Below are 27,090 nucleotides of genomic sequence, written 5' to 3'. Positions count from 1 at the left end.
CACATTTGCCACAATTTTTGGCCACAATTTTTCAACCCATGTATTGGTCAGCATGTTGCTTGCTTTGGTGTGTGTTCCCAAACAAGGACCAGTTGTGCTCTGAGGCGGCTGATGTTGTTGGGATTTGGAGGATGATGGAGGCAACAGGGGAAAGAGCCTCAGATCCACAAAGTCCCTTCCAACCAGGTGGCTGATGAGATATGTTGGCACGACTGCCATATTGCATTTCCATCCCAAAGCCCTTGCTTGGAAGTGTACTTTGCCAGACTGCCAAGAACCTTGCCTTCATCCAGGCCAAGGTGGTGAGACACGGTAGTGATGACACCATAGGCCTTGTTGATCTTTGCACCAGACAGGATGCTCTTGCCAGCATACTTGGGGTCCAACATGTACGCTGGGGCGTGTATGGGCTTCAAGCAGAAGTCTTAACGCTTTTTGATGTATTTCAGAACTGCAGTTTCCTCTGCTTGGAGCAACAGTGAAGTGGGCAGGGCAGTACGGATTTCTTCTTACATCTGCATGCGGAGTCTGAACATCAGACAGGATGGCATTGTCTGCCTCAAGCCATGCAATGGTTACTGCTATAGGTTTCAGGCTGCTTACCACTCTCTCCCAAAATACATCATCCAGGAGGATCCTCTTGATGGGGCTGTCCATATCGGCAGACTGATATGGCCATTTCCTGGAGAGACTCCTTCCCCTCCAGGAGACTGTCAAACTTGACGACAACAAATGGGTGTGATGTGAGGTTAGGACTCCTCCACTTTAGACCAAGCAGCTTTCATGTTCGCTGCATTGTCTGTCACCAGTGCAAATACCTTCTGTGGTCCAAGGTCATTGATGACTGCCTTCAGCTCATCTGCCATGTAGAGACAGGTGTGTCTGTTGTCCCTTGTGTCTGTGCTCTTGTAGAATACTGGTTGAGGGGTGGAGATGATGTAGTTAATTATTCCTTGCCCAAGAACATTCGACCACCCACCAGAGATGATTGCATTATAGACTGCGTTCTCTATGATTTGCTAGACCTTCACTTGAGCTGTTGAACTCTGCATCCAGCAAATTAGTAGATAAAGTATGTCTGCTTGTTCTTCGCCGAGCATACACCCCTCCATTCAGAAATCTCTTCCAATACACATTGCCTGTGAGCATCAGAGATGAACCAGTTGCATACACAGCTCGAGCAAGACATTCATCAGCATTTCTCTACATTCCTCCATTGAGTAAAAAACCCCATCTGATTCCAGGAGGACAATGAGCTGTTGCTATCGATAAGGTGTCTGATTCATCATTTTCACCTCGAATAGAAGTAGAGGGACTTTGGTCAGAGGTTGCTTGTTGTGAGCGCTGAGGGAACTTTATGCACTTGGCCAGAGGATTCTGCATCTTTTGTTGCATTCTTCACATATGATTTGGCACAGTATTTGCAAATGTACACAGCTATTCCTTCTACATTAGCTGCAATGAAATGCTTCCACACATCAGAGAGTGCCATGGCATTTTCATGTAAATATTAGGAAAAGAAATGACAAAAACCCCCAAATACAATTTCATGTACAGATAAATAGTTAAGCAGTTAGATTAAACACCACCTTTGTAAGAAATGTTTTAAAATGAAACGTGTATGAAAACAGGTGCATTAACACTCCTCAGTTAGCAAGCTCAGGGAAGCTAAAACCCACATGGTAGCAAAAACTAATTAGCAGAAATTGTTAACGAGTTAGAAATTATTTAAACACACTTTGCTGTAAGCTATTATTTACTAGTTAACAAAAAATCATGTCATATAAAATATATTCACACCACCCAGTATTGTAATCAAAATTTACCAGAAAGCATGTAGTCCTTGACTCAGTGTAGTAGTGTGGGCTCAATAGCATCTCATTAGTGTGCAAGATCTTGAGAATCAGCTGTACATGTGATGGAAGCGTGCACTGCACATGTGATGGTAGCATGCACTGCACATGTGATGGAAGAGTGCACTGTGCATGCAGAGGATCGCAATTCCATTGAATTGGAGATAGTTTAACCAAAATATGCCACAAGACCTAGAATTGCCCTATGTGTATCCCACATAAAAGGTTCACTGTTATAAGGTAACTTTTTTGATGAATTTAAGTAAAATTCCTGGCCTTAACTTCCCATGAAAAAGTTCCTGGGAAGGGGGAAAGGGGCAGATTTTTGGGTGATGACTGGACATCTCTAAGCCCTGGCTCCAGCAACATGCCCTCTCGGAGGGTGGTCATCCCATGGAATCTCTGACATCAGCTCTTTCTTTCTCCCCCTTTCTCTTTGTATTCGGTGACACTGCTTACCTCAGCTGGTGTCCAAGCCTTGATCAAGACTGGAATCTCTGAGTTCATGAATGAATAGAAGATGACCAAAAGACCAGGCCTAATTCGAAGGGGAAACGAGTAACAATCCTTTGTTTCCCCAAACTCTTGCGCCTCTGTTGCGTTACCATATTTGTAGAAGGGAGAACAGAGAAGATGAAAAGTTTGGTAACAGAACGGCTGTTTGTGTCATTGACACCGAACTAAAGCTTGTTTTGCTATGGAAAACCAATTTTTCACTAATAAACTCAAGTCAGTGGTTTTCATGGTTCAATTGGCTGACATCTCAGAAAATGTTCCAGGCTGAAGTTGTGCATTTCATAGATTTTTTTTTTTCTTCCAATGACCAGCTTAGCCTGTTAGGGCTAGGGGCAGTATTTGCACGGCTGGATAAAACAATTTACCCGATTTAATCTGGTTACTAATCCTACCCAGTAACTTCAATATGCATATACTTATTATATATGGATAGAAAACACTCTAAAGTTTCTAAAACTGTTTGAATGGTGTCTGTGAGTATAACAGAACTCATTTGGCAGGCAAAACCCTGAGACATTTTCTGACAGGAAGTGGATACCTGATGTGTTGTATTACCTTTAAACCTATGCCATTGAAAAACACAGGGGCTGAGGAATATTTTGGCACTTCCTATTGCTTCCACTAGATGTCACCAGCCTTTACAAAGTGTTTTGAGTCTTCTGGAGGGAGATCTGACCGAACAAGAGCCATGGAACGATGATGGCCCATTAGACACCTGGCGCGCGAGTTCATGTTGGGTACCCTCGTTCCAATACGTTATAAAAGAGAATGCATTCGTCCACCTTGAATATTATTCATGTTCTGGTTAAAAAGGCCCTAATGATTTATGCTATACAACGTTTGACATGTTTGAACGAACGTAAATATATTTTTTTCCCCCTCGTTCATGAAGTGAAGTCCGGCGGGCTTAGATCATGTGCTAACAAGACGGAGATTTTTGGACATAAATGATGAGCTTTTTTGAACAAAACTACATTCGTTATGGACCTGTGATACCTGGAAGTGACATCTGATGAAGAGAATCAAAGGTAATGGATTATTTACATAGTATTTTCGATTTTAGATCTCCCCAACATGACGGCTAGTCTGTATCGCAACGTGTATTTTTCTGGGCGCAGTGCTCAGATTATTGCAAAGTGTGATTTCCCAGTAAGGTTATTTTTAAATCTGGCAAGTTGATTGCGTTCAAGAGATGTAAATCTATAATTCTTTAAATGACAATATAATATTTTACCAATGTTTTCTAATTTTAATTATTTAATTTGTGGTGCTGACTTGACTGCCGGTTATTGGAGGGAAACGATTTCCTCAACATCAATGCCATAGTAAAACGCTGTTTTTGGATATAAATATGAACTTGATAGAACTAAAAATGCATGCATTGTCTAACATAATGTCCTAGGAGTGTCATCTGATGGAGATTGTAAAAGGTTAGTGCATCATTTTAGCTGGTTTTATGGTTTTGGTGACCCTGTCTTTGAATTGACAAAACATTACACACAACTCTTGTAAATGTACTGTCCTAACATACTCTAAATTTATGCTTTCGCCGTAAAACCTTTTTGAAATTGTAAAACGTGGTTAGATTAAGGAGATGTTTATCTTTCAAAGGGTGTAAAATAGTTGTATGTTTGAAAAATTTGAATTTGGACATTTATTTGGATTCAAATTTGCCGCTCTTGAAATGCACGTGCTGTTGATGGAGTGCACCACGGGTGGGACGCTTGCGTCCCACCTAGCCCATAGAGGTTAAACAAATGTTATTTGACCAGGGAAAATGGTCCAATTAAATATATTGATTTGGCTAAGAGCTGGAAGGCATTGAAAACTGGAGACATTAGTCTCGCCACCTGAACTAAGCACATTTACTCAACCAAACGGCCGAAACATCGACGGTACAATTAGCAACACACCAATTTGCTAGCAGAACAGGAGTATTTAAAAAAATCTTTCTTTCTCCCCCCTCCCCCCTGTAAAGGCGAGATGTGGAACAGGAGCAACAGTATGTGCAGTCGTGTCTTCTCGGCTCCTGACTGGTCACAGACATTGCTGTGTTCCTGCGCCACTGTTGAATGGGCACTCAATGATTTGCATTGTGTTGACTACCATGGTGTTACGTTGCGTAGCATCATGTTGGGCAGCTCTGTCTCTTATGATGTCCTGCGATTCGTTGCCTTGCAGTGTAATCTTTGCCTGTAATCTTTGACTGTGCTTCTTTGTCCAGGGCTCTTGCTTTTTACGTTTCTGCAGCTGTGCAAAGCAAGAAGTAGGCTACTTCAGTTGAGCTGCGTTATGCTGACTTGTACAGCAAGACCGTTGCTGCTGTGCCGTATGCTTAGCTGTAGTTGCAGGGTTCTGAAGTTCAGGAGGAACTGGGTAAATGTGCTTGATTTTTCTTAATTCCTCCGCCAGACAAGCTCGGCCTCCTCAGACGTAGCGGTGCAGTTATGTAATGAGCTAGTGGGCTCAGCTTCAGTCAGTAATCACCACATTGTTTGACTTCCTCTAGTTGTGAAGTGTCTGTACTCTGTTTAGTCACTTTATGATCTCTTGATCCTATTTCTGACTGATCCCCGGTACATTTGACTTGCTCAGATTGAGGGACTATTAGTACAAAACAAGGAAGGCTTGGGGCTATTGCACTCTCATAGGATTTTGTTCATTTTTTTTAAAGCTGTGGTTAATCAGAATTATTTCAATGATTAGGCTAGCCTTAAATGCGCTAAAAGTTTTCCATGTACGGTAGTAGCTTATCTGATTATAGTCGACGGTCTAGTATGCAATATCATAAAGTTCATAAATCAGTCAAACCAAATAGCTTAAGCTGTTGTTCCAGCGTTTATGGCCATCTCTGAGCTGCTGTGCCTCGGACTACTGTGCTACTTCCTAACCCCTCTCCACCTTTCCTCCAGCCCAGGGGTATGGGCCTACCACTGGGCAACATTTATCATCGCTGACGCAACTCACACAGCCTCGGTTGTCTTATCAGCCCTTCTATATCATCACTCATATGATTTTAGCAGTGGTGCGAGGGTGTTACACACTCACTGAGATCACAGGGAAACTTTGATTAAACTAAAATAGAACTGATTCATTTAGAGAGATGGTCATCCATCTTGTCCTGACTGAGCATGAAATGGGAATAGAACAACCCAATTGTCCATCTTTGGAAAATGCTGACTTTAGGCTATATGTTGATGACAATGGAACGATATAATTGTAAAGCCTGTTGAGTATCTTCAGGTACAGTGGCTAGCCTTACCGTTTTCATATTGGGCCTCAGGCTCTAGCTGCTCTTCCTCTCGACTGGAAAGTGAGGTTCATGTTTCACATGATGAATGACTTAGTGGGCTAAACATGAAATGGCAAGTCCTTCTGCTGTGTACTAGTGACAGCCAACAACCCTGCTCCCCCTTCACTGGAAGTGCAGATCACTCTCATTTTGTAAGGATGCATAGAGGGCTCACTTTAAAAAGTGACTGCCCCTAAAAAGCACATTTTTCATTTGGTTATAAAGTCAGTCTGGTCGAAAACTGAGATTTTAAAGGAAAAAATGGTATGTCATGGAATAAAGGGTACTGTAACAGTTTTCCTTGGGTTGAGTTTATTTCAATCCTGTACACAGCTGGCAGCACCCAAGCAATCATCAGTTAGGAACGTGTAGCTGCACGAGCCCCCTTCGTAATGCCCATGGTCAATTTGGTTTGACATTCGATAGTCCCCAACTAGCACCATAGGGATATCAGTAAATTATACAACTTAGGCCTACATGGGACAATTATTTAAAAAAATGTCAGTAGCTACCAATTTCAATGACTTAACCTCAAATGAACTTTGTATAAAAATGCATATACAAATATTGAGGCATTTAATGAGACAACTAAAAGATGTGCAACATGAAAATATTGTCCCATTTACATTGTGTAATCTATTGACGGTGCCTAACTAGCCCCAGAGATGGGCTATCCAATGTCAAACCAACATTGCCACAATTCACACCATCCTGCTAATTGGCTAAAGAAGTTGGCTAGCACTAACTAGCCTAGGCAACTTCAAGACACGACCTGGTTAAACTGTTTCAAATTATGTACAAACGCTTGCCACGTGAGAAAACACCCACATTAAACCACCCCCCAAGACAACTCTACTTTGGCTTCAGTCGTGGCCATTGCATGTAATGACCAAGTCGCTAAACAAAGCCAAATCAGGAAGTTGAACTCCCTTTAATAGTAGCCTCAAAATGGGGTCTTTTTGCTTAATGAGGTTCTGACTATGGCTATGTAAAGGGTTGGCAGTTTGACTGCCTTGTGGACTTGATACTCCCCCTGTGCACTACCACAGGCTATGCAGATTTATCATGAAAGAGTGCCTGGTACAGCTGGACCTTATTTATTGTCCAGGCTTGATGGAAGTTTGAGCAGGATGCCTTGTAGGCCTCGATAGGCAAGGTTTTCTAAGTGCTGGGCCTATAGTGGAGCAAGTGCAAAAAAACACATCTAGGGCTTGGTGTAAGCCTACTTAAGTAATGTAGGTCATACTGACTGACCTTACATGAATGCACAATGTGACATGACAAAGCATTTGGAGCAGTCCCGCCCTTAATAAGTAGGCTATAGCCTAGTCTCTCGGTCTTGTTGTGCTAAACATTTATCTTAGGCTAGATTACTTCCTATCATATCTGGCTCAGTTTAAAGCAGTGCTTCTATATACCTATTCCTGTTCAGAATGATATCACTAGTATTCTTCTGTGGCTCTCTCAGCTGCTGTGGTAGCAGCTCTCTGGTTTTAGCTGGCTCACCACCCCAGGTTCTGTAGCTATGTGTTAGACCAACATGGCCCCAAACTACATGCCAAGGAGGTCTCCGCTGTTTCAGTGACTAATATGTTAGTGTCATGATTTCAGGCCATGCCCCTTTTGGGTCCAATTTATCATTCAAATTGTGGCAGGCAGCACTATCCTTTTTTTCTATGTTCAATTGATTCAGTGTTTGATTTTTAGGTTTCTACTAGTCTCTTGTGACAACAGAAAACATTAAAATGTCTGTCAGGAAACTGGGATATGACGGATAGTGTGGAACAATTATTCTGTTGAGCTTGTTTTGTGAAACGGTTTATTTGGGAGAATCACGATTTCTGAGGGGGTTCACCTACACCAAGACCATACATTATTTAGAATTTCGGAACCTAATGGAGTAGCTGGCCAGAGGTTCTGGGTTGCTGACATTAACTTTGTACTGACCTGTTAGCCCAAGTCAGATTAGCACCGCATTGACTGTGCTTACACTCAACTCTCTTTTCTCCTAAATCACTTGCAGTAGGCCTGTTCTTCACATGCTTAAATTACACTTCTCTCAGTCTCGTGGAAGTCTCTGTTTTGGTTAGCCTGCAGTTGTTTCACTGCTGGAAGCCTATACTGTAATGGAGGTTGTCTCTCCATCTCTCGTTTACCTCCATGAATCTTCCACGGGCCCACACAATGGCTGCAGCAGGCCGTGGTGACCTCCATGTCTGCTTCAGTGATCCAGGCCTCTCCCAGGCTCAGCACCCACGTGCTAGCAGCAGCTCCCTTTATGTAACCTCTCACACAAAAGCCTGGCCGGCCTGCACACGCATAACTGACTGCTCTGTGCTGGCAACAGGGACATTATGCTAGTCAGGCCATCGCTTAGGTGTGTCTCTCACAAAACCTAAACTTGATGGAAACTATTTTCGGGAAAATCTGACAGTTTCAACCCCGGATTGCTTACGTTGCTGTCAATATTTGCAGACACAACATTGACATTAATTTGTTGTTTTTGTCGATTTATCACCCCTAGCAGCCGTCAACTAATAATTTAGTGGGACCCTTCCCTAGTTTTGTGGCCCTCACCTCACCCCATTGTCAGGAACTCCTGCTGGTTGATGCGTCAGAAGCTGAGTGCGTCCACAGGAATGGCTGATGTTAGAGGCTGGGAATAACAAAGTCCTTTCACTGGTCTGTTAGTGTACATTCTGTCCACAGAGCAGCACATTACCAGCAGGCATTGGCACTAGCTTGTCCGTTGATACATCATTATGTGTAGGACTTAGTTTGCTCAACTCCCAGCAGTATGTGTAATAGTGTCTCACACCAATCAGGTCCTAAAATGATCTTTATGAGATGCAGTAAAGTCAACACAACAAGAGGCTTTGTATGGAGGCCAGACCCTAGGAAGATATTGTGTTGCTGGCTTCTGCTTCTCTCAATAGTGTAAACACACCTACCTCCAGGGCCAGAAGTTCTTGTCCACTCAACTCAACACCTGTCTGTTTTGAATGCTGAGTATACTCACACAGCCTCTTGTCAACACTGCCTTCGGAAAGTATTCAGACCCCTTTTTCCACATTTTGTTACGTTAAAGCCTTATTCTAAAATTGATCAAATAAAACCAAATCCTCAGCAATCTACTCAAAATACCCCATGATGACAAAGTGAAGACAGGTTTTTAGAATACTTTATATACATAAGTATTCAGCCCCTTTGCTATGAGACTCAAAATTGAGCTCAGGTGCATCCTGTTTCCATTGATCATCCTTGAGATGTTTCTACAACGGAGTCCACCTGTGATACATTCTATTGATTTGGAAAGGCACACACCTGTCTTTATATAAGGTCCCAAAGTTGACAGTGCATGTCAGAGCAAAAACCAAGCCATGATGCTGAAGAAATTGTCCATAGAGCGCTGAGCCAGGATTGTGTCGAGGCACAGATCTGGGGAAGCGTACCAAAAAATGTCTGCAGCATTGAAGGTCCACAAGAACACAGTGGCCTCCATCATTCTTAAATGGAAAAAGTTTGGAACTACCAAGACTCTTCTTAGAGCGGGGCGCCCGGCCAAACTGAGCAGTCAGGGGAGAAGGGCCTTGGTCAGAGAGGTGACCAAGAATCCGATGGTCATTCTGACAGAGCTCCAGAGTTCCTCGGTGAAGATGGGAGAACCTTCCAGAAGAACAACCATCTCTGTAGCCTTCCACAAATCGGGCCTTTATGGTGGTGGCCAGATGGAAGCCACCCTGCTCTAAAAGGCACATGAAAACCCGCTTCGAGTTTGCCAAAAGGCACCTAAAGACTCTCAGACCATGAGAAACAACATTCTCTGGTTTGATGAAGTCAAGATTGAACTCTTTGTCCTGAATGCCAAGCGTCACGTCTGGAGGAAACATGGCACCATCCCTACAGTGCACCATGGTGGTGGCAGCATCATGCTGTGGGGATATTTTTTAGTGGCACGGACTGGGAGATCGAGTCAGGATCAAGGCAAAGATGAACCGAGCAAAGTACAGAGATCCTTGATGAAAACCTGCTCCAGAGCGCTCAGGACCTCTGACCACCTTCCAACAGGGCAACGACCCTAAGCACACAGCCAAGACAATGCAGAAGTGGCTTGAGTAGCCAGAGCCTAGACTTGAACCCGATCGAACATCTCTGGAGAGAGCTGAAAATAACTGTGCAGCAACTCTCCCCATTCAATCTGATAGAGCTTGAGAGGATCTGCAGAGAAGAATGGTAGGAACTCCCAAAATACTTGTGTGCCAAGCTTGTAGCATCATACCCAAGAAGACTCAATGCTGGAATCGCTGCCAAAGGTTCTTCAACAAAGTACTGAGTAAAGGGTCTGAATACTTATTAAACTGAAATATCACATTAACATATTTTTTTATAAATTAGCAAACATTTCTAAAAACCTGGTTTTGGTTTGTCATTATTGGGTATTGTGTGTAGATTGAGTAAAATAAAAGTTTAATCGATTTTAGAGTAAGGCTGTAATGTAGCTGTGTGTTACAGCGGCTTTGGGAGAAGACTATTACAAGAGATGTGAACATAGCCGTGATGTGTGTATGTGAACATCAGTGAATTGCTACACAGCAAGTGTGTTGGAGACCCTGCAGAGGGAAGTCTTTTTATTAAAAATTTTTGTTGCCAACTTTGGAACAAGGGCACTGGAAATTCTCTGGTTTAGAAAGACCTTTTGTCCTGTTGCCTTATCTTGCCTGCCGGTGTGCCTTTTGTTGTGAGGGTGGGTCAAGAGAGCGAGAGAGGGATGGGTGTAAAAAAAAATAGAAGAGAGCTCATGATTCATCAGGTGCGGTGGTGAAGAGTTCACTGAGGCATGGGTGGGGCTAGATGAATGCAGGTAACAAGGATAGTAGTCCAGTCACAGCTTGAAGCTTGAACTTCAGTATCTCAAAGTCATAACATGAGAGGTGGAACATTTAATCATTTAGGAGGATGGAAGGGAAATGTGGTTTTAGACTCTAAGATGTACACTAGGGTACCAAAGGAATTTGAATTACTGCTTTATGCAGTGTATGCTCAAAGAGCTTAATCTCAATTCAGATATCTATACTGAACAAAAATATAAACGCAACATGCAAAAATGTCAACGGTTTTACAGAGTTACAGTTCATATAAGGAAATCAGTCAATTGAAAATAAGTACATTTGGCCCTAATCTATGGATTTCACATGACTGGGCAGGGGTGCAGCCATGGGGGAAGCCAGGCCCAGTCAATCAAAATGTGTTTCTCCCCACAAAATGGCTTTATTACAGCCAGAAATACTCTTCAGCACCCCCCTCAGGTGATCCCGTAGGTGAAGAAGCCAAATGTGGAGGTCCTGCTGCTGTTAAGCTGGCTGGACATACTGCCAAATTTTATAAAATGACATTGGAGGCAGCTTATGGTAGAGAAATTAACATTCAAATCTCAGGCAACAGCTCTTGTGGACATTCCTTCAGTCAGCATGCTAATTGCACGCTCCCTCAACTTGAGTGTGTGTCATTATGTTCTTCATATGCTACACCTGTCGGGTGGATGGGTTATCTTGGCTAAGGGGAAATGCTCACAAACAGCGAAGTAAACAAATTTGTGCATCAAATCTTAAGAGAAATAAGGTTTTTGTATGGAACCTTTCTGGGATTTTTATTTCAGCCCATGAAACATGGGATCAACAGTTTGCATGTTGTGTTTATATAATTGCTAAATGTATTATAGGTCACATATTGGCACAGTGCTACAGCCAAACACTAGGCTACCTTATGGACTGAGATGTTGACACTAGAAGCCTATCTTATTTCTGTCAGGGACATTTCCAGTCATCCTTGCAAATGTATCGATTGCCCTCTGCATCTCTCCTTTCAATAGCCCATCTGTAGAAATTGTATTGTTCCCCAGTCTCGATTGGGGGTCATCATTGCTATTTGCTACACTGAAAACCTATCACTGTTACCATAGTAACATCACATTTTGCCTGATCCAGCTATGCCTCTTTTCAGTAATGTGATTTCTATTGCCCATGGATTGCTGTAGTTTTGGACGTTTTCTAAACCCTGGTCATTGTTTGAGATTTCTTTGTGCCCTGTAGTTTGGGAGTGCACTGACTGAGTCATGTTTAATGTCAGAATAGAATGGTTTCTTAAAGGGAAGGCTCGCCTCCAACTGAAGGGGAGTTCAATAATGTCCTTGTGTAGAGCTTTTCTGTCTTATGTCTGGCCTTAAATGTTTGCCAACTTTATAATTGAGTTGTCAAGGTTCCCTAATTCAATGCTAGTACTTTTTGCAATGAGCATTTTTCTGTGATGCTTTTTGTAAAGCGTACTTTTTTGCCCATCGTGATAGGAGTGATGGCCAGTTAACTGAATCAGCACAAGTAAAGATTTGCTATTAGGAGTGTGCTGTGTAGGTAGAAAACAGGGCCATCTGCTCATCCCAACATGTTATCTTGTTACCATGATTCAATGCAAATGTGAACACCTTTTGTTTAATTTGCTCAACGGCTCTGTGAGCAGCCTACCACAACAGTGGTCATGGGTGAGTGAGACGTGGCCAGGCAGAGGGGTCAACTGGAAAATGATTTTCCACAGAGATGTTGCCCTTTACCAAAACAGGCTTACACATGGGCACTATGAAAGGGTCAGTGGGGTTATGTTCCATCTTTTTTTGTGTGTGTTAGCTGTTAAGATTACATTTAACACACTTGAATCATTTTTCCTGGCCCAATAACGTTACATTCCACAGTACCTGCATGCTGTACAAATGGATCATAGTTTGATGCCAATTCAGGTTTACATTTTCATCCGTTTTGCTTCTTTTTGCTTCTATTTAGGTTTGGCTGGACGTGTAAGGCCAGTTGAAGAGTTCCCCTGGTCCAGTGGTCTTGTCGGGGAGGGCGGATCCCCTGTTTTTTTCCTTCCCTGATGCCGCCCCGTAAATTCATGATCACATGACCTTGGATATGGACGCAGTCCTGTCCGACTTTGTCCGTTCCACTGGAGCCGAACCAGGTCTAGCCAGAGACCTGCTAGAGGGTGAGTTGCAAGGCATTCTGGGGTAAAATAGATGATTTTATGGTAAACTGCTAGTGAGGGGTCTAAATTGAGCAGTGCACCTCCCAGTTAGAGCTGTTGGTTAAGTAAGCTATCATGTAAAAGGAGGAAGTTAAATCCAGAAGAGACTCAACTCTTGTTGCCTAGCAGCAGCACAAGTTGCAGGTAAGAATATGGGTTCAAAATGTAATGCGCTGCAGTAGCTATATGGTGGTGAGAGACAAGACGTGCTCAAAATTCAAATATTTACTCAAGCAACGGAATGTGTCAGTGGCCTTTTACATAAGTTGCTATGGTTGTGTTGACATACGGTAAATATTTATACTAATGACTGTTGAGCGGATCTGACTTTCATAGAATGCGTTGGCTTTTTCGGTTAGGTTTGACTTGTCCTTTCCATTTGCAGGGAAGAACTGGGATCTCACCGCTGCCCTCAGTGACTTTGAACAGCTGCGACAAGTGCATGCTGGGAACCTGTCGTACTCTTTTGCTGAGGAGAGGACGTACCCAGCCCCGGAGAAGGAGATGGCCAGGGTCGGGCGGCCCCTTCTGCACCGTCAAGAGGAGGTGCTGCAAGGTGAGAACAATGGTAAGTAAAAAAATAGATATTTTGGGCATAATGTCACTTACAACCACTTATCTGTTGTCCTCTTGTTCTCCTCATTGTGATAAACTAGAACCCTCTCCTTTTGTTTTGTTAGTTCACTTTACATTTTTTGTCAATTCTCTCAAGTCAGCCTTCGTTGTCCACTCTCCCCTTGTCCAATTTCTCTTTCCCACCCCTTCCCACAACTAACCTAAACTCCTCTTTCTCTTTTGTGATACCTCCCTCCGCAGCCACAGAGAAGCGTCTATCGAGAGGCATCTCCCATGCCAGCTCTACCATCGTGTCCCTGGCGCGGTCACACGTCTCCAGTACGGGCAACTGTAGTAGTGAGCCCCTTCTGGACACGCCTCTGTGCACATTCCAGCTGCCCGACCTCACTGTGTACCGGGACGACTTTCGCGGCTTCATCGAGAGGGACCTCATCGAGCAATCTATGATGGTGGCCCTAGAGCACGCCGGTGAGTTTAACTGCACGGGTCCCAATGCTGCCACCAATTACAAATAAATGACTTTATTCACTTCTGAGGCAATCTTGTTAATTGTGTCGTGTAGATGACCGTCTACACCATAGTTTCCCAGTACTAGAAGTGTGTGCTGAATTGTTTTTAGTGTGAATGAAACCGCGAGTGCCTGTTCTGTTTACATTAAGGCCGACTCAATTGGTGGACACGGGTGGGACCTAACTGTCAGAGTCTATTGCCATTGGCGACGAGTGGGGACGGAAACTGCCTGTTACATGCAGCGTCATTGGGTGAGTGTCATAGCCAAGATCCAAATCTAACGTGTAAGGTCATACTCTGCTATGTCAATCAATGATGAGAGCTTCACTGTTGGCTGAAGTAAGCCCTTGAATAATTGTGGTACACATTATAGCTAAGCGGCAGTGTCCTACTGGAGAGGCTTAGCCCAGAGCAATTAATTAGGACCCAATTGAGGTGTAAGCATTGTAGCTAAAATGCCTTGTAATCCATCCTTAGAAATTGGGCTTTATTTGTGATATTCCTGAAGCTACAGCCCATAATGGCACACTAGGCTAATTAAGAACACAACACATCACAACACATCAAACAACTTGCCCTTTTGCCTGGAGTAAGGTTTGGATGTAACCACTGGTTTTCCTTTCTTTGGGATGGTGTTGTTTATACTATGTGCCTGTATGGCGTTGCAGGTATGTGGGGCTTTCATGACCGCGACCTGATGCTGCGGAAGTCTCTGTATGCACTGATGGACCACGGCCAGGAGAGGGAGTCACTGAGACGCAGGTGGAGGTGGCAGCAGACCCTGCAGAACAAAGAGGTGGGGGATTCACTAGGATGGATCCATGTGAAACTTAGTCCCAAGGGATTGTTTACAGTCACAACTTCCATTTCAGTGAATTGAAGTGTGTGTGTCCACAGTCTGGCCTGGTGTACACGGAGGAGGAGTGGCAGAAGGAGTGGAATGAGCTGCTAAAACTGGCCTCCAGTGAACCTAGGATACACTACAGCACCAATGGCAGCAATGGGTAAGACCTGTCTCGGGCACCTCTCACACGCATTATTTATGTTAAGTATGTATACTATTATATTAAGTTTGAGGCATGCCACATGGAGTTACGGCCCATCACGAGCCTCTGTTTTGGAACAAAGACTAAGATAGTAAGAGGAAAATGTTAGATAGTGGCTACCTATGTCACTTCCTGCGTGTTTCCTGATCTGACCCGTTTGTTTCCTATGTGCAGGACGGAGTCATCAGAGGAGCCTGTGTACGAGAGTCTGGAGGAGTTCCACGTGTTTGTCCTGGCCCATGTCCTGAGGAGGCCCATAGTAGTGGTGGCAGACACCATGCTCAGGGACTCTGGAGGAGAGGGTAAGGTGACACATTTTGATTTTACCAATTTGGCTGCCTTACATCCATAAGCTGTGTTTTATGAACTTTAGTGTTGTAACTGATTGTGATGTTTTATGTTGAACGTTCTCTTCCTCCTTCCTTCCCTCACCAGCTTTTGCCCCCATCCCATTCGGAGGGATCTATCTGCCCCTAGAGGTGCCAGCTGCCAAGTGCCATCGCTCGCCCTTAGTGCTGGCGTACGACCAGGCCCACTTCTCTGCCCTCGTCTCCATGGAGCAGAAGGACGGCTCGAAAGAGCAAGGTAATGTTACGTGCCCATCATCCTCTTAACTACCTATTACAACACAACCAACACGTCTCCATAGTGAAGTGGACCACTTGAATAGACTACACCTCACCAAAGTGGAAATTAGAGGAACTGCACATCAATCATAGTCCCAAAATTGACTAACGTGTAAAAACAATTATTTTGGACTTCTGTGTTTTTCTCAAATGAAAAAGTCTGAGATTAGGGGTACCTGTGACATCTGATTTCTTTGTAATATTTGAAGGTTCGGTTTTGGTTTCAAGTAATTCCCTTGACTGACACGGTGTGTGTTTGTTTGTAAAGTATCACTCACTTGACGCTCCGACTGAAGAGCATTCTGATCTCACAACATCAGTCAAACACTGACGCAGAAGTTGGCTAGCTTGTTAGCTACTTCCAGACACAAATGAGAGAACACCTCCCTCTGAACATTTTACTCCCCCTAGAAGAGCTGGTTAGACTGTTCTCTTATCTAGAAAGGTTAATGACTGTAACAATAAAAACAAAACATTTTTAGCCAGTCTTTACTGAAACATGTCAACTGAGTGTATGTCATTTGTAAATTCATCAATTATTCTGCACTCTGGGTCTCTCAAACCAGAGTACTAATCGGAGTAGATTGCCAGTGTTTACGAACTCACCCCATGACCAACATCAAAGTGCGCCTCCAAGACGCGGATCTAGTCTTTACAGTTGCATTCTTAATGAGGCATAGGAAGACTGAGGAGAAATTGGCCATTACGGTCCCTCTTTAATTACTACTTTGCATCAGTTGAATGACAATTGCTGGATGAAAGAATGCTTTTAATTTTACTTTGAACATTTTTGCTCCCTCTCCCCCACAGTTGTGATCCCTCTCACTGACTCAGAACACAAAATGCTGCCTGTACACTTTGCAGTGGACCCTGGGAAGGACTGGGAATGGGGCAAGGATGACACGGACAATGTCATGTTGGCAAGGTATGATCCTACTCATTGCACTTCAAATTGGGTCTGCATTACCCCCTCCAAAAACACACACGCAGTCACTATGTCCTCGTAGGACCTAATATCCTGTATTGACCCCTGCTCCAGATTAGAGAAATGCTCGTCAGTGAGAGTGAGATTAGCTCTAAATGCCTTCTATGATTGGAACAAGGGGGAATACAGAAATAGCCTGAAATCAAAAAATAACTGGATATTTATTCCACAGGATTAAGATTTGCTGTTGTGTTTCAACTGGAATGGTGTACAAAAATAACTTCAATTGAATTAATACAGTGCCTTCAGAAAGCATTCACACTCCTTGACTTTTTCCACATTTTGTAGTTACAGCCTGAATTTAAAATGGATTAAATTGAGATTTTGTCTCTGGCCTACACACAATACCCCCATAATGTCAAAGTGGAATTATGTTTTTGAAAAGCTGAAATGTCTTCGGCCAGTAAGTATTCAACCCCTTTGTTATGGCAAGCCTAAATAAGTTCAGGAGGAAAATGTGCTGAAGTCACATGATAAGTTGCACTAATAGTGTTTAACGTGATTTTTGAATGACCACCTCATCTCTGTACCCCACACATACAATTATCTTTAAGGTCTCTTAGTCAAGCGGTGAATTTCAAACACAGATTCAACCACAAAGACCAGGGAGGTTTTCCAATGCCTCGCAAAGAAGAGCACCTAATGGTAGATACATTATTTTATTAAAAAATAAGCAGACATTGAATACCCCTTTTGAGCATGGTGAAGTTATTAATTACATTTCGGATGGTGTGTCAATACACCCAGTGACTAAGATACATGCAGCCTTCCTAACTCTGTTGCCAGAGAAGAAGGAAACCGCTCAGGGATTTCACTAGGAGGCCAATGGTGACCTTAAAACAGTTCAAGTTTAATGGCTGTGATAGAACTGAGGATGGATCAACAACATTGTACTTACTCCTCAATAGTGCTGAGCGATTGGTGCTTTTTAGGTCATTTTGGTTTGATTATAAAAAAGAATCACATTTTGATTATTTGGGTTGAATGCTGTAACACAGAATAAAACATTGAATTAAAGTCCCATGATGGTAGTGGACTGTCCATTACTGCTTATCATTTATTCACATTACTTTAATAATATTTCAGTTGTGTATATTACACGTTTTATGGCTTTATTTTATTACAAGTCCTCATCTCGGTAGTGCTGCTGTTTGACAAAATCCCAATTTGTTTTATTTCTTCAAAGCCATACTTTTATGACTGCTGTATTTTCAGGTAGAGATGACTAGCGAAGCAACAGCTGCTTTCTATGTCCCATCACAATCAAACATTCGTGTCTCTTCTGTAGCAGGTGTAAAAGAAACAGACCGGAAAGTAGATGTCCAATGGATTATGGTCATTGTAGTTAATTACCACATTTTAAGTGCCAAAATATGTAAAATATTTGTCTGCTGGAAACTACAACTCACTACTACATCGCACAGTTCAGGCTGGATCGGATTTATTTCTAGAGAAACTGCAATGTACGCATTGAGCTCACGGGGAAAAATGGATTTCAAATATTGAACCAACAACACGATTAGTTCTTTTAAAAAACTAAAAATAACTTGCATTTAATTTCTCAGCACTACTCCCTAAACTAAATGGCAGAGTGAAAAGAAGGATGCCTATATAGAATACAAATATTCCAAAACATGCATCCTGTTTGCAATAAGGCACTAAAGTAAAACTGCAAAGAAATGAACTTTATGTCCTGAATTCGAAGCGTTGTGTTGTTGGATTTGCCCCAAACATATCACTGAGTACCGCTCTTCATATTTTCAAGCATGGTGGTGGCTGCATCCTGTTATGGGTATGCTTGTATTCAGTAAGGACTATTGAGTTTTTTAGGATAAAAAGAAACAGAATAGAGCTAAGCACAGGCAAAATCCTACAGGAAAACCTGCTTCAGTTTGCTTTCCAGCAGACACTGGGAGACAAATTCACCTTTTAGCAGGACAATAACCTAAAACACAAGGCCAAATATACACTGGTGCTGGTTACCAAGATGACATTGAATGTTCCTGAGTGGCCTAGTTACAGTTTTAACTTAAATCAGCTTGACTATCTATGGCAAGAGTTAAAAAAGGCTGTCTATCAATGATCAACAACCAACTTGACAGAGCTTGAATAATAAAAAAATAAAATGTGCAAATATTGTACAATCCAGGTGTGCAAAGCTCTTAGAGACATACCCAGAAAGACTCACAGCCAAAGGTGATTCTAACATGTATTGACTCGGGTGTGAATACTTGACGTAAATTGGATATTTCTGTATTTCGTTTTCAATAAATTAGCAAACATTTCTAAAAACGTGGGGTATACCATTGAGGTATTGTGTGTGGATGGGTGAGATTATTTAGTCCATTTTGAATTCAGGCTGAAACACAACAAAATGTGGAATAAGTCAAGGGGTATGAATACTTTCTGAAGGCACTGTAAATAGTTTGTCTGAAAATGGATTATAGAAACATTTGTATGGGGGAATTAGAATTTCAGCTCTACACAATTATGCATTCATGTTGGCTACATTTCTGACACAGTATTTATCCATTATCAAAGGTTACATAGTTTTAAGTGAGCCGTTTGGGCCTCAAGACTTGAACAGATGCCACGCCATTAGCCTATTTTGAATAACTGTCATGTTACCAGACATCACTTATGTAGCCTAGTTCTTATTTCCCTTTCTCTAAATGATGCATGTAATATTCTGGGAAGCAGCCTTTTCTCTAAATGTTTCACCCAACATGGTGTTACTGTTAGGGGCACGACGAGGCGATTTCACCCTCCGTTTTGAACTTTGACCTGTCTGTCTTCCTCCCTCAGTGTGACCCTGTCCCTGGAGGCAAAGCTCCAGCTGCTACACAGCTACATGACTGTCACCTGGCTGCCCCTGCCCTGTGAGGTATCTTTCGTGTTCTCATTCACTAAGGGGAAATCCTAACTCCTAACACACTTCCCTCAGTCATGCATTGATGTCAATGGGAGACTAAGTGACCATTTGAGTTGTCGGTTTGGATTCAGCCCTGGTTGCAGATCATTTTGTAACAATAGCATACCTGAACACCCCCTCCAAATTGTTTGCGAATGTGAAGCTTAGATCATATGTTACCTACCTGGTTATGTTTTTAGCATGTTGTAATGGATGTTTAAATTGAAATGGAAACAGATTATTTGAGAGATATAAAATCTAGATAAGCTATTTACTGTGTTACATAACTGTGTGGGTTTCTGTTATTATGTGGGTTGTTCTAGTCTGTAGCCATTCCCTCTGCTTCACAAACCCCATGTTGAAAACAAACCACACATAAAATGACATCACACTAAATGGTTTGAATGGCCTTTTTGTGCATTCCAATCTAATGCTGGGAGTTAGAAAGGATATCAACCTCATGGCAATTTCACCGTTAACCTCTAGTGAGAAGTAGCAATAGAAGGATCGCTGTTGAAGAGCTGAGGTTTTCTCTGACTTTCCAATAAAAACGAGGACGTTGGTGTTTCCTTTAGCTCTTCGGTTGTCATGGTTATGGGGCTTGGCAGAGAGGACTGTTTTTATAACTGTCCAATGTGTGAACTAGCGTGTCATCATTATCTTCATTGTAGGTCCCACCCTCTCCAATTATAGCATGTATATTTTCCAATAGAATCTATAGAAATGGCAAAAAAGCTTTCTGAACCAAGTCATCTGCACCTCTCACTCCTGCTCTTAATCTCTCTGTTGCTCTCTGCATCACTCACACCTGCTCCCTGTTTCTTTTTTATTTCTCTATAATTCATCATCGGTGTCTTTTTTTCTTTCAGCAGGCACCTTTGGCCCAGCCCGAGTCCCCCACCGCCTCTGCAGGAGAGGACGTCCGCACTCCTCCCGACTCAGGAGAATCCGACAAGGAGTCGGTCAGCAGCAACTCCAACGGTGATGCAATGACGGCACCAGGGGCGGCCAGCGCTGTGTCGACTAAGAACAGCTCCTCCTCCTCCAGCTCGTCCAGTAACAGCTCGGCAACATTGACGACGGGTACGGGGGGAAAGGAAAAGACAGAGAAGGACAAAGACAAGAAGAGGGCTGACTCTGTGGCCAACAAGCTGGGCAGCTTCGGCAAGAGCCTGGGCAGCAAGCTTAAAAAGAACGTGGGCGGGCTGATGACGGGGAAGAATGCAGGAGGAGGCGGGGCCAAGCAGGAGGGCACAGAGAAGAAGAAAAGTTCGCTGAGGGGGCGGAAGAGCAGCAAGGACAGCTCGCCTTCGGCCCACGCCTCTGAGGACTCTGGGAAGGGCTCGCCGTCGTCGGGCAGCGAGTGTCAGAATGGCACGGGCGGCGGCAGCAGCAGCAGAAGCAGCGAGAATGACCCGTATAAGTACAGTGCCGACGTGAAGGCGAGCCTAGGCATCCTGCGGGCGGCCATGCAGGGCGAGAGGAAGTTCATCTTCGCTGGCCTGCTCACCACCAGCAACCGCCAGCCCTTCCAGGAGGAGATGATCCAGCGCTACCTGTCTGACGCTGGGGAGCGCTTCCGGGTAGAGCAGGAGCAGCAGCGGAGAGAGGCTGAGCGGAAAGGAAGCACCAACGGCATCCAGCAGCCCAAGAAGGAGGGAACGGCAGGCACAGAGGTGGGCTACCGCACCTATGAACCGAAAGAGGAGCCGGCTGAGAGCTCACCGCCCACCTTCAGCCACCTCAAGTCGTCCTCATTCAACCCCTCGCTCTACTCCGGCGTGGTGCCCATCCCCCGGCCGCCCTCCCCGGCCACGCTCACTCAGCACCCACACATGCACGGCTACATGGAAACGCGGCGCCAGCTTGCAGGTGGCTCTCCAGCCTCGTCTTATCCCGGTCTGCCCTCCTACGCCACCCTCCCCCGGCACTGCCCCATGGCGCAGGGCCCCCCTCACCCCCAGTACCACCCCCCGCAGGCACCAGTACCCCTCAGCCCCTTTCGCCTCATCCCCTCCTCTTTCACACCCTCATACCTCCCCGAGCACGACCCTCCAGACTACCCCACCTCAGAGCCTGTAGGCGGGGGCTACACTAACGGATTCCGGGACATGCGCTCCGGCCTGGATGTTCCTCGCAGCGGGCCTCTCCCGGTCAGACACTACTCCCTGGGCAGCGCCGGAGGCCTGTCCAGCCGCTGCCGGACGCCCAGCTGCAACTACTACGGACACCCCGAGACGGGCAACTACTGCTCCTGCTGCTACCGAGAGGAGCTGAAGAGGAGGGAGACGGAGCCAGCCATCCACAGGTTCTGAACAGACGGACTGACCAGAACTGGATTTGTGGCCACCAACCACAAGGAAACTGATGGATGAGGTTTCCTGCTATAGGACGATACAGAGCCTGGCCCTCTCATCGCATCACTTCCTTCTCTAAAGGCAACACTGTGTGTGGAGAGCGTCCTGGACAGGATCAGTACAGTGACTTCAGAGACTGGAGAGAAGGGGGCTGTGGCTGGCGGCCGCTGCGCCGAGCGTTAGACAATAGGACTGTGCACATCTTACATTTGCTGTGGCTCTTATGCAGTGTGTGTGTGTGTGAGAGAACTGCAGGCTCTCCTCCACTTTGTCCCCTTGTCGCCTTGCAACTGTCTCCTCCTGGTGGAGAGAATGTATACTGCAGGCAATACACGCACACTTACATCCACATTACACACACACAAACTAGCACTGCACAAGCACAACCATAAACTTCTTGATTATCACTCTTCTCCGTATGTGGAGACGACCTATATTTGGCCCTGTAAATTGGTGTTATTTTAACATATGAATCAGCCCTTCGATGTCTTGTTGTCTATTCAACCAGAGGGTTAGAGATGTATGCAGACGGATTAGCCTCGGGCGTTACTGTTACCGGGTGCTCATGTATGACTTGGGAATGAACAGTACTCTTTCCTGATGAGTAGTTGGGTTTCTTTTGCGTTGGTCCTCGCTCTTGTAATGCAAATTGAAACTACAGTATTATGTTACAGTAGTTGCTGTTCTGTGGGCTTCTATGGTGCTGCTAACGTTCCAGAATGCAACAGACCCCCTCTATACAAGTTCATCTCAAATATAACATGCAAGACAGATAGCCCTATCCACCCTTAAGATGCCTTTTTTGGCAAAGTAGCCATCCAATCTAAATTCACCATTGTGTCCAGATGTCAGTCAAGTACATTTTTTAAACTTCTACTATTTGTAGATGTCTCCCAGTATCAGTTATAGAACATACATGGCGGAATTCTGTGGTAGATATTCCCGAATGGCTAATATACCGTTTTTAATAAGGTTGCTAGAATCTTACTGTTCCTGGCTTGTTTTTGTCATTTTATATCTATCATGAAAATGAGGCGTTTCAATAATACGCTGGTACATTTAGGGTCGTCCAACACTACTAAACCGGCATTCAAAACCAACTCCCCTCGCATTTTCAGCTCAAGACCTCAAGGTGATCAGTACACGCTAAACTGATGAACGTTCACATTTTGGTTGAAAAAGACACTGTCCATTGTAACATTGTCCACTTACATTGTAACTGTCAATTAGTCTCTGCTTCTCTTGTGGCTGAGAAAGGTAACAGGTATTTTATGGAATCTTGTCCGTAGGGCTGTGTTACTTTAGTCTAAATATTTGTAACGTTTCGTGAATACCTACTTATGGCAAACTCCAAATTCCTGACATGGACACCCCATTGATACGATTAAAAACAAGTTGGATTGTTTAACCCAACTCCCCTTCAAGTCCTAATTGAGGGCATTGTGTTGATTCCAAACAAGTGACTGACCCCCGTCGCTTAACCTCTTTCTGCACAAATTCAAGCACTTTCCTAATGTCCGTAGACATTTTGTTACCGTTTTGAAGGTATCTGACTGTTATGTTGTCCTTAGGTCATGTCAGAACTGTAGACACTGCCACCTCTACTTGCGGTAGGGCAGATGCATGGGCTAGAACCCCTTCTCTAAGGATTCAGTTACCATGGGAACAGCTTTTTGGTGCCAGTGTTGTGGTTTAACTCTATTTCCTAGTTGCCTTTTTCAGTCTCTTGTCCTTGTGGCATTACAATCTTATTTGTATGTTTTACAAAATGTGCATCAGGTGTACAATACTCGTTTTTGCTGCAGTTTCTCTTCTGGTATTTTTGTACCCTACTCAGTGTAAAGCCCCTGTTTTTAATTATTTTCATTTTGCACCCAGACATGGAGTCATTGTTCAAAGATCATAACAAAGCGATTTAGAGATCAAATGTAAAAAAATATATATCTAAATAATAATTCTGGAGTTAGGAACATATCACATCTTTTAGATACCGTTTTGGTCTCGTGTTACACTCAATGATTTGCAGATTAGGAATTAATTTGTTTTTCTCATCACCAATTTATTAACACTTTCTCATCCAAGCCGTGTTATTACCAATGAGCCATGTAGACTTATGAGGAAGACCAATCTTCCTGACTCTATAAACATCTTTTCACTTGAAGCACAATGGCGAGAGAATATCTGTATGCAATTCACTGCCTTGCCCAATGGATGGCGCTCTTGTATTTGTATTCAATGTTCCTGGAAGTTGCCATGCCCTACTTAACCAAAAATACAAAAGAGAACAATTTTAAGGGTACTAAGATTTTAGCTTATTTAAAAAATATAAAAAAAGTTGCCATGGGTATGAGGGACTCTTCGCTCTCTTTTTAAGTAACATTTGTCTTTTGAGAGGTAGTTCAAACATGCGGCTCAAAATAGTCACCCTTCAAGGGATGCTCCATGACTTCAAGGTGGCATGTGCATCTTGAATTGGAACCAACCATTCCCCACAATACCATTAAGCTATATCCCAAACAATATTTCTGTGAGACGTGGGGTGTGTGTGTGTTTGTGCGCTTACGCTGTATGAAACCATTTTGCAACAAAAACTTGCAGCTCATAAGGCACAAACAGGTCATCTTTAATGGACGGATGATGGCTAACTAAGAAATGGGTGTATGTGTGCTTTCTCCTCTCCTTCCAATGTAATAATATTTGCTTACATCAACAACTCCATTTTTTAAAAAGAATTGGATGGCTTACAGACATCTTGAACATTTGACATTTGAGGCTGCAAACATTTTTGTATAAAAAACAAATGACATTGAGGTTGTATATGTTCAAGTTATTTTTGTAAACCCAAAGTTTTACAATGTTTTTAAAGATAATCTATATTGACGGATGCTAAAATGTGTGGAAGATAAGCTTGTAATAGCCTAGGTTTCTGGAGGAGTCAGTATTCACCAGAATGGTTGATCACAAAAGAGCCTCCTAAACTCAAAGGTTTCTCATTAGCAAACTAGTTTCCTCTTTGCTGACCTGATGATATGATTTGAGAATATATATTTATAGTGAGATTTTCTTTTTTTCAGAAGTTTCCTTTTGGAATGTTTAGTTGAGAAACTTTTAGTATGTTCTTTCTTACGTGTCAAGCTTTTATTTGTTTGTTTTTAATTTGAATTTTAAGTGTTCATTTTTTTTTTTTTTATTTTTCTCACCACCAATCCATGCAATGCTAACACATTACGGCAATGATTCAATACTTGATTGTTGGTGTTTTCAACCTATGCTCTTGCTGCAATCCCTCTCTCGGAATAAGATGGCTTTGAATTTGTTTTACGAAGTAACTGACCCATTATTTTTATATTGTACATTTTCTCTCATTTCTATGGGACAGAATAGTCATCAGCAACATGAACATGGGATACTTTAGTTGCATGGGACTGGAATTGTTGCATATAATTGACTCCATTTTACCAAATTTGTGCATTATTTTGAGCTGATTTGGGCGGTCCTGGTTTTCTGACTTAAAAAAAGAAAAATATATTTTCATGTTTGGAGAGGATGGGCTGTGACAGTGCAATCTGGATGGAAAGAACATCTGTTTTTTTGTTTTTTTTCTCTGTTTGAATAAATTCTCATTGTATTTCAACAACATGGTGGCAGTCCCAAAAGTTTTACTCCGTTTCTGACTGTTTTTTGGTGGGGGGTTACAAATGTATGGTAGGTATTCCAGAGATGTACAGAAAAGGTCTTGTCTGTTTTTCAATGTGCACATTGGATGTACAATAATGTTGGATGAAAGGAGAGAATTGGTATTATCTTGGTCTAAGGATGATGTATGATTTCTAATCATTCGTGGCCAGACTAGGTAAATGTAAATGGTACTGTAGTCCAGTACATTTATTGATCATCTGACCAAATGGCACCAGATTTTAGTTCTGGGTTAACTGAGATTACATCGACTCTTAACAATTTGATGCCAGCCAGTGGATATAAATGTTAAAAACTATTGTATTATATTGTCCAATTATCAATTGTGTTGAAACACTCAAATCAACCAAGCAAGAGAGAGACTTAACAGCAAAAGCTGTTTTTATATATTAGAAACAACTTATTAAAGCGTTACACATTAGAAGTAACTTTCACCCAGATGATGCAGCTGGCAGTGTCTGAAGCTGTTCTATGTATTAGAGAAATTGGAGACCCTTATGTAATATTGAATAGGGTCCCATGTGGTAGAAAGAGGTTTGGATTTATAGCTTGTTCACAAGGACACGGTCTCCCAACCTGGCTGTTAGGAGGGACAGACTGTACTTCATCCATTTAGAATTTCTATTTGCTCATCAAAAAGAATTGATGCAGTACATTCCCACTGGAATATTCTTCCAATAGCATCTGTCTGCATTACTGCAGAACTACCTTTCTACATGGTCAGTTCCGATGACAGAGCAGCCATTCCTCAGACGCTCATCATTTATCAAAGGATCAACTGCAGGTACTGTATCACTCATCCATCACTTGCCTTTGGTAAGACTAATAAGACCAACGCCTACAAATGTGTACCTTTTTTTTGGGGGGGGGGGGCTTTTATTTTGTATGTAGTATGCTGGTTGAAACTACTGGTAATTTATGTAGATTTTGAAATAATGTTTTTTTATTGCTTCTGTGCTCTTTAAGCTTAGTCATCCTCATGGCATTTTCTTATGTTTACATCATTGCTTCCATTCTTGTTTGAAATTCTCAAGGTAGACGAGAAGATGAACACTTAGTGACAATGCCATTTACAGAATACTACAAATGCAGCATCCAACTCATTCTGCATTAGTAACATGGGTATAATGATTTACAACTATTTTATAAGCATGTAAGATCCTGTAAAATGATGTTAAGTATATATGAGTTAATGATAGACTATCAGTCTAGTCCCAAGATATCACGTTTTTATTTCTGAGCTTCAGGCGGTTTCTTCGAAAGTTCTAATTTCAGCGAATCAGTTTGTCAATTACTAATGACAGTGTAGCACTGGAGGCAAAACACTTGTATTTAGAAATATGTGCATCTGTGTATAGGCCTGTATTCAACAACCTATTAAATGGCCCATTTGAACCGTCACCATTTCCATAAAACTCGGCTTACTTCAAAAGCTCTGCATACTGTCACCTTTCCTAAACCCCAAATTCAAAATGTCACCACAGCGTTCTTCATAGTCCTGAAGAACTGAACTGCTTTAGACCCAGGGCTCTTGACACCTCATTCAACTAACCAAGACCTTAATTACCTGAATAAGTTGTGGTAGTGCAGGAAGGAACTGAACATGAACACCTTGTGGCTTAATTTGTAGGACCATTAGTGAAAAACAAAC

At 42.9% G+C, this 27,090-nt stretch overlaps 1 protein-coding gene across 1 annotated transcript in view; it reads left to right on the top strand.

Moving 5' to 3' along the window:
- The window catches only part of LOC106581836 (OTU domain-containing protein 7B), a 35,824-nt gene extending 10,442 nt beyond the window's left edge, over nt 1-25,382 (top strand). Inside the window, exons 2-12 of the mRNA XM_014164243.2 lie at nt 12,492-12,693; nt 13,118-13,300; nt 13,549-13,776; nt 13,968-14,069; nt 14,487-14,614; nt 14,716-14,822; nt 15,039-15,166; nt 15,300-15,449; nt 16,301-16,415; nt 19,281-19,359; nt 20,256-25,382. Of these exons, the coding sequence (XP_014019718.2) occupies nt 12,609-12,693; nt 13,118-13,300; nt 13,549-13,776; nt 13,968-14,069; nt 14,487-14,614; nt 14,716-14,822; nt 15,039-15,166; nt 15,300-15,449; nt 16,301-16,415; nt 19,281-19,359; nt 20,256-21,701 (2,751 nt within the window). The 5' untranslated portion in view covers nt 12,492-12,608 and the 3' untranslated portion in view covers nt 21,702-25,382. The remainder of the gene's footprint in view (nt 1-12,491; nt 12,694-13,117; nt 13,301-13,548; nt 13,777-13,967; nt 14,070-14,486; nt 14,615-14,715; nt 14,823-15,038; nt 15,167-15,299; nt 15,450-16,300; nt 16,416-19,280; nt 19,360-20,255) is intronic.
- Nucleotides 25,383-27,090: the final 1,708 nt, after the last annotated feature.

The sequence above is a fragment of the Salmo salar genome, chromosome ssa02 (assembly GCF_905237065.1).
Source record: "Salmo salar chromosome ssa02, Ssal_v3.1, whole genome shotgun sequence".
Taxonomy (NCBI): Eukaryota; Metazoa; Chordata; class Actinopteri; order Salmoniformes; family Salmonidae; genus Salmo; species Salmo salar.
Note: the sequence above shows the minus strand (reverse complement) of the source record. Positions and strands in the feature narration are given on the sequence as shown.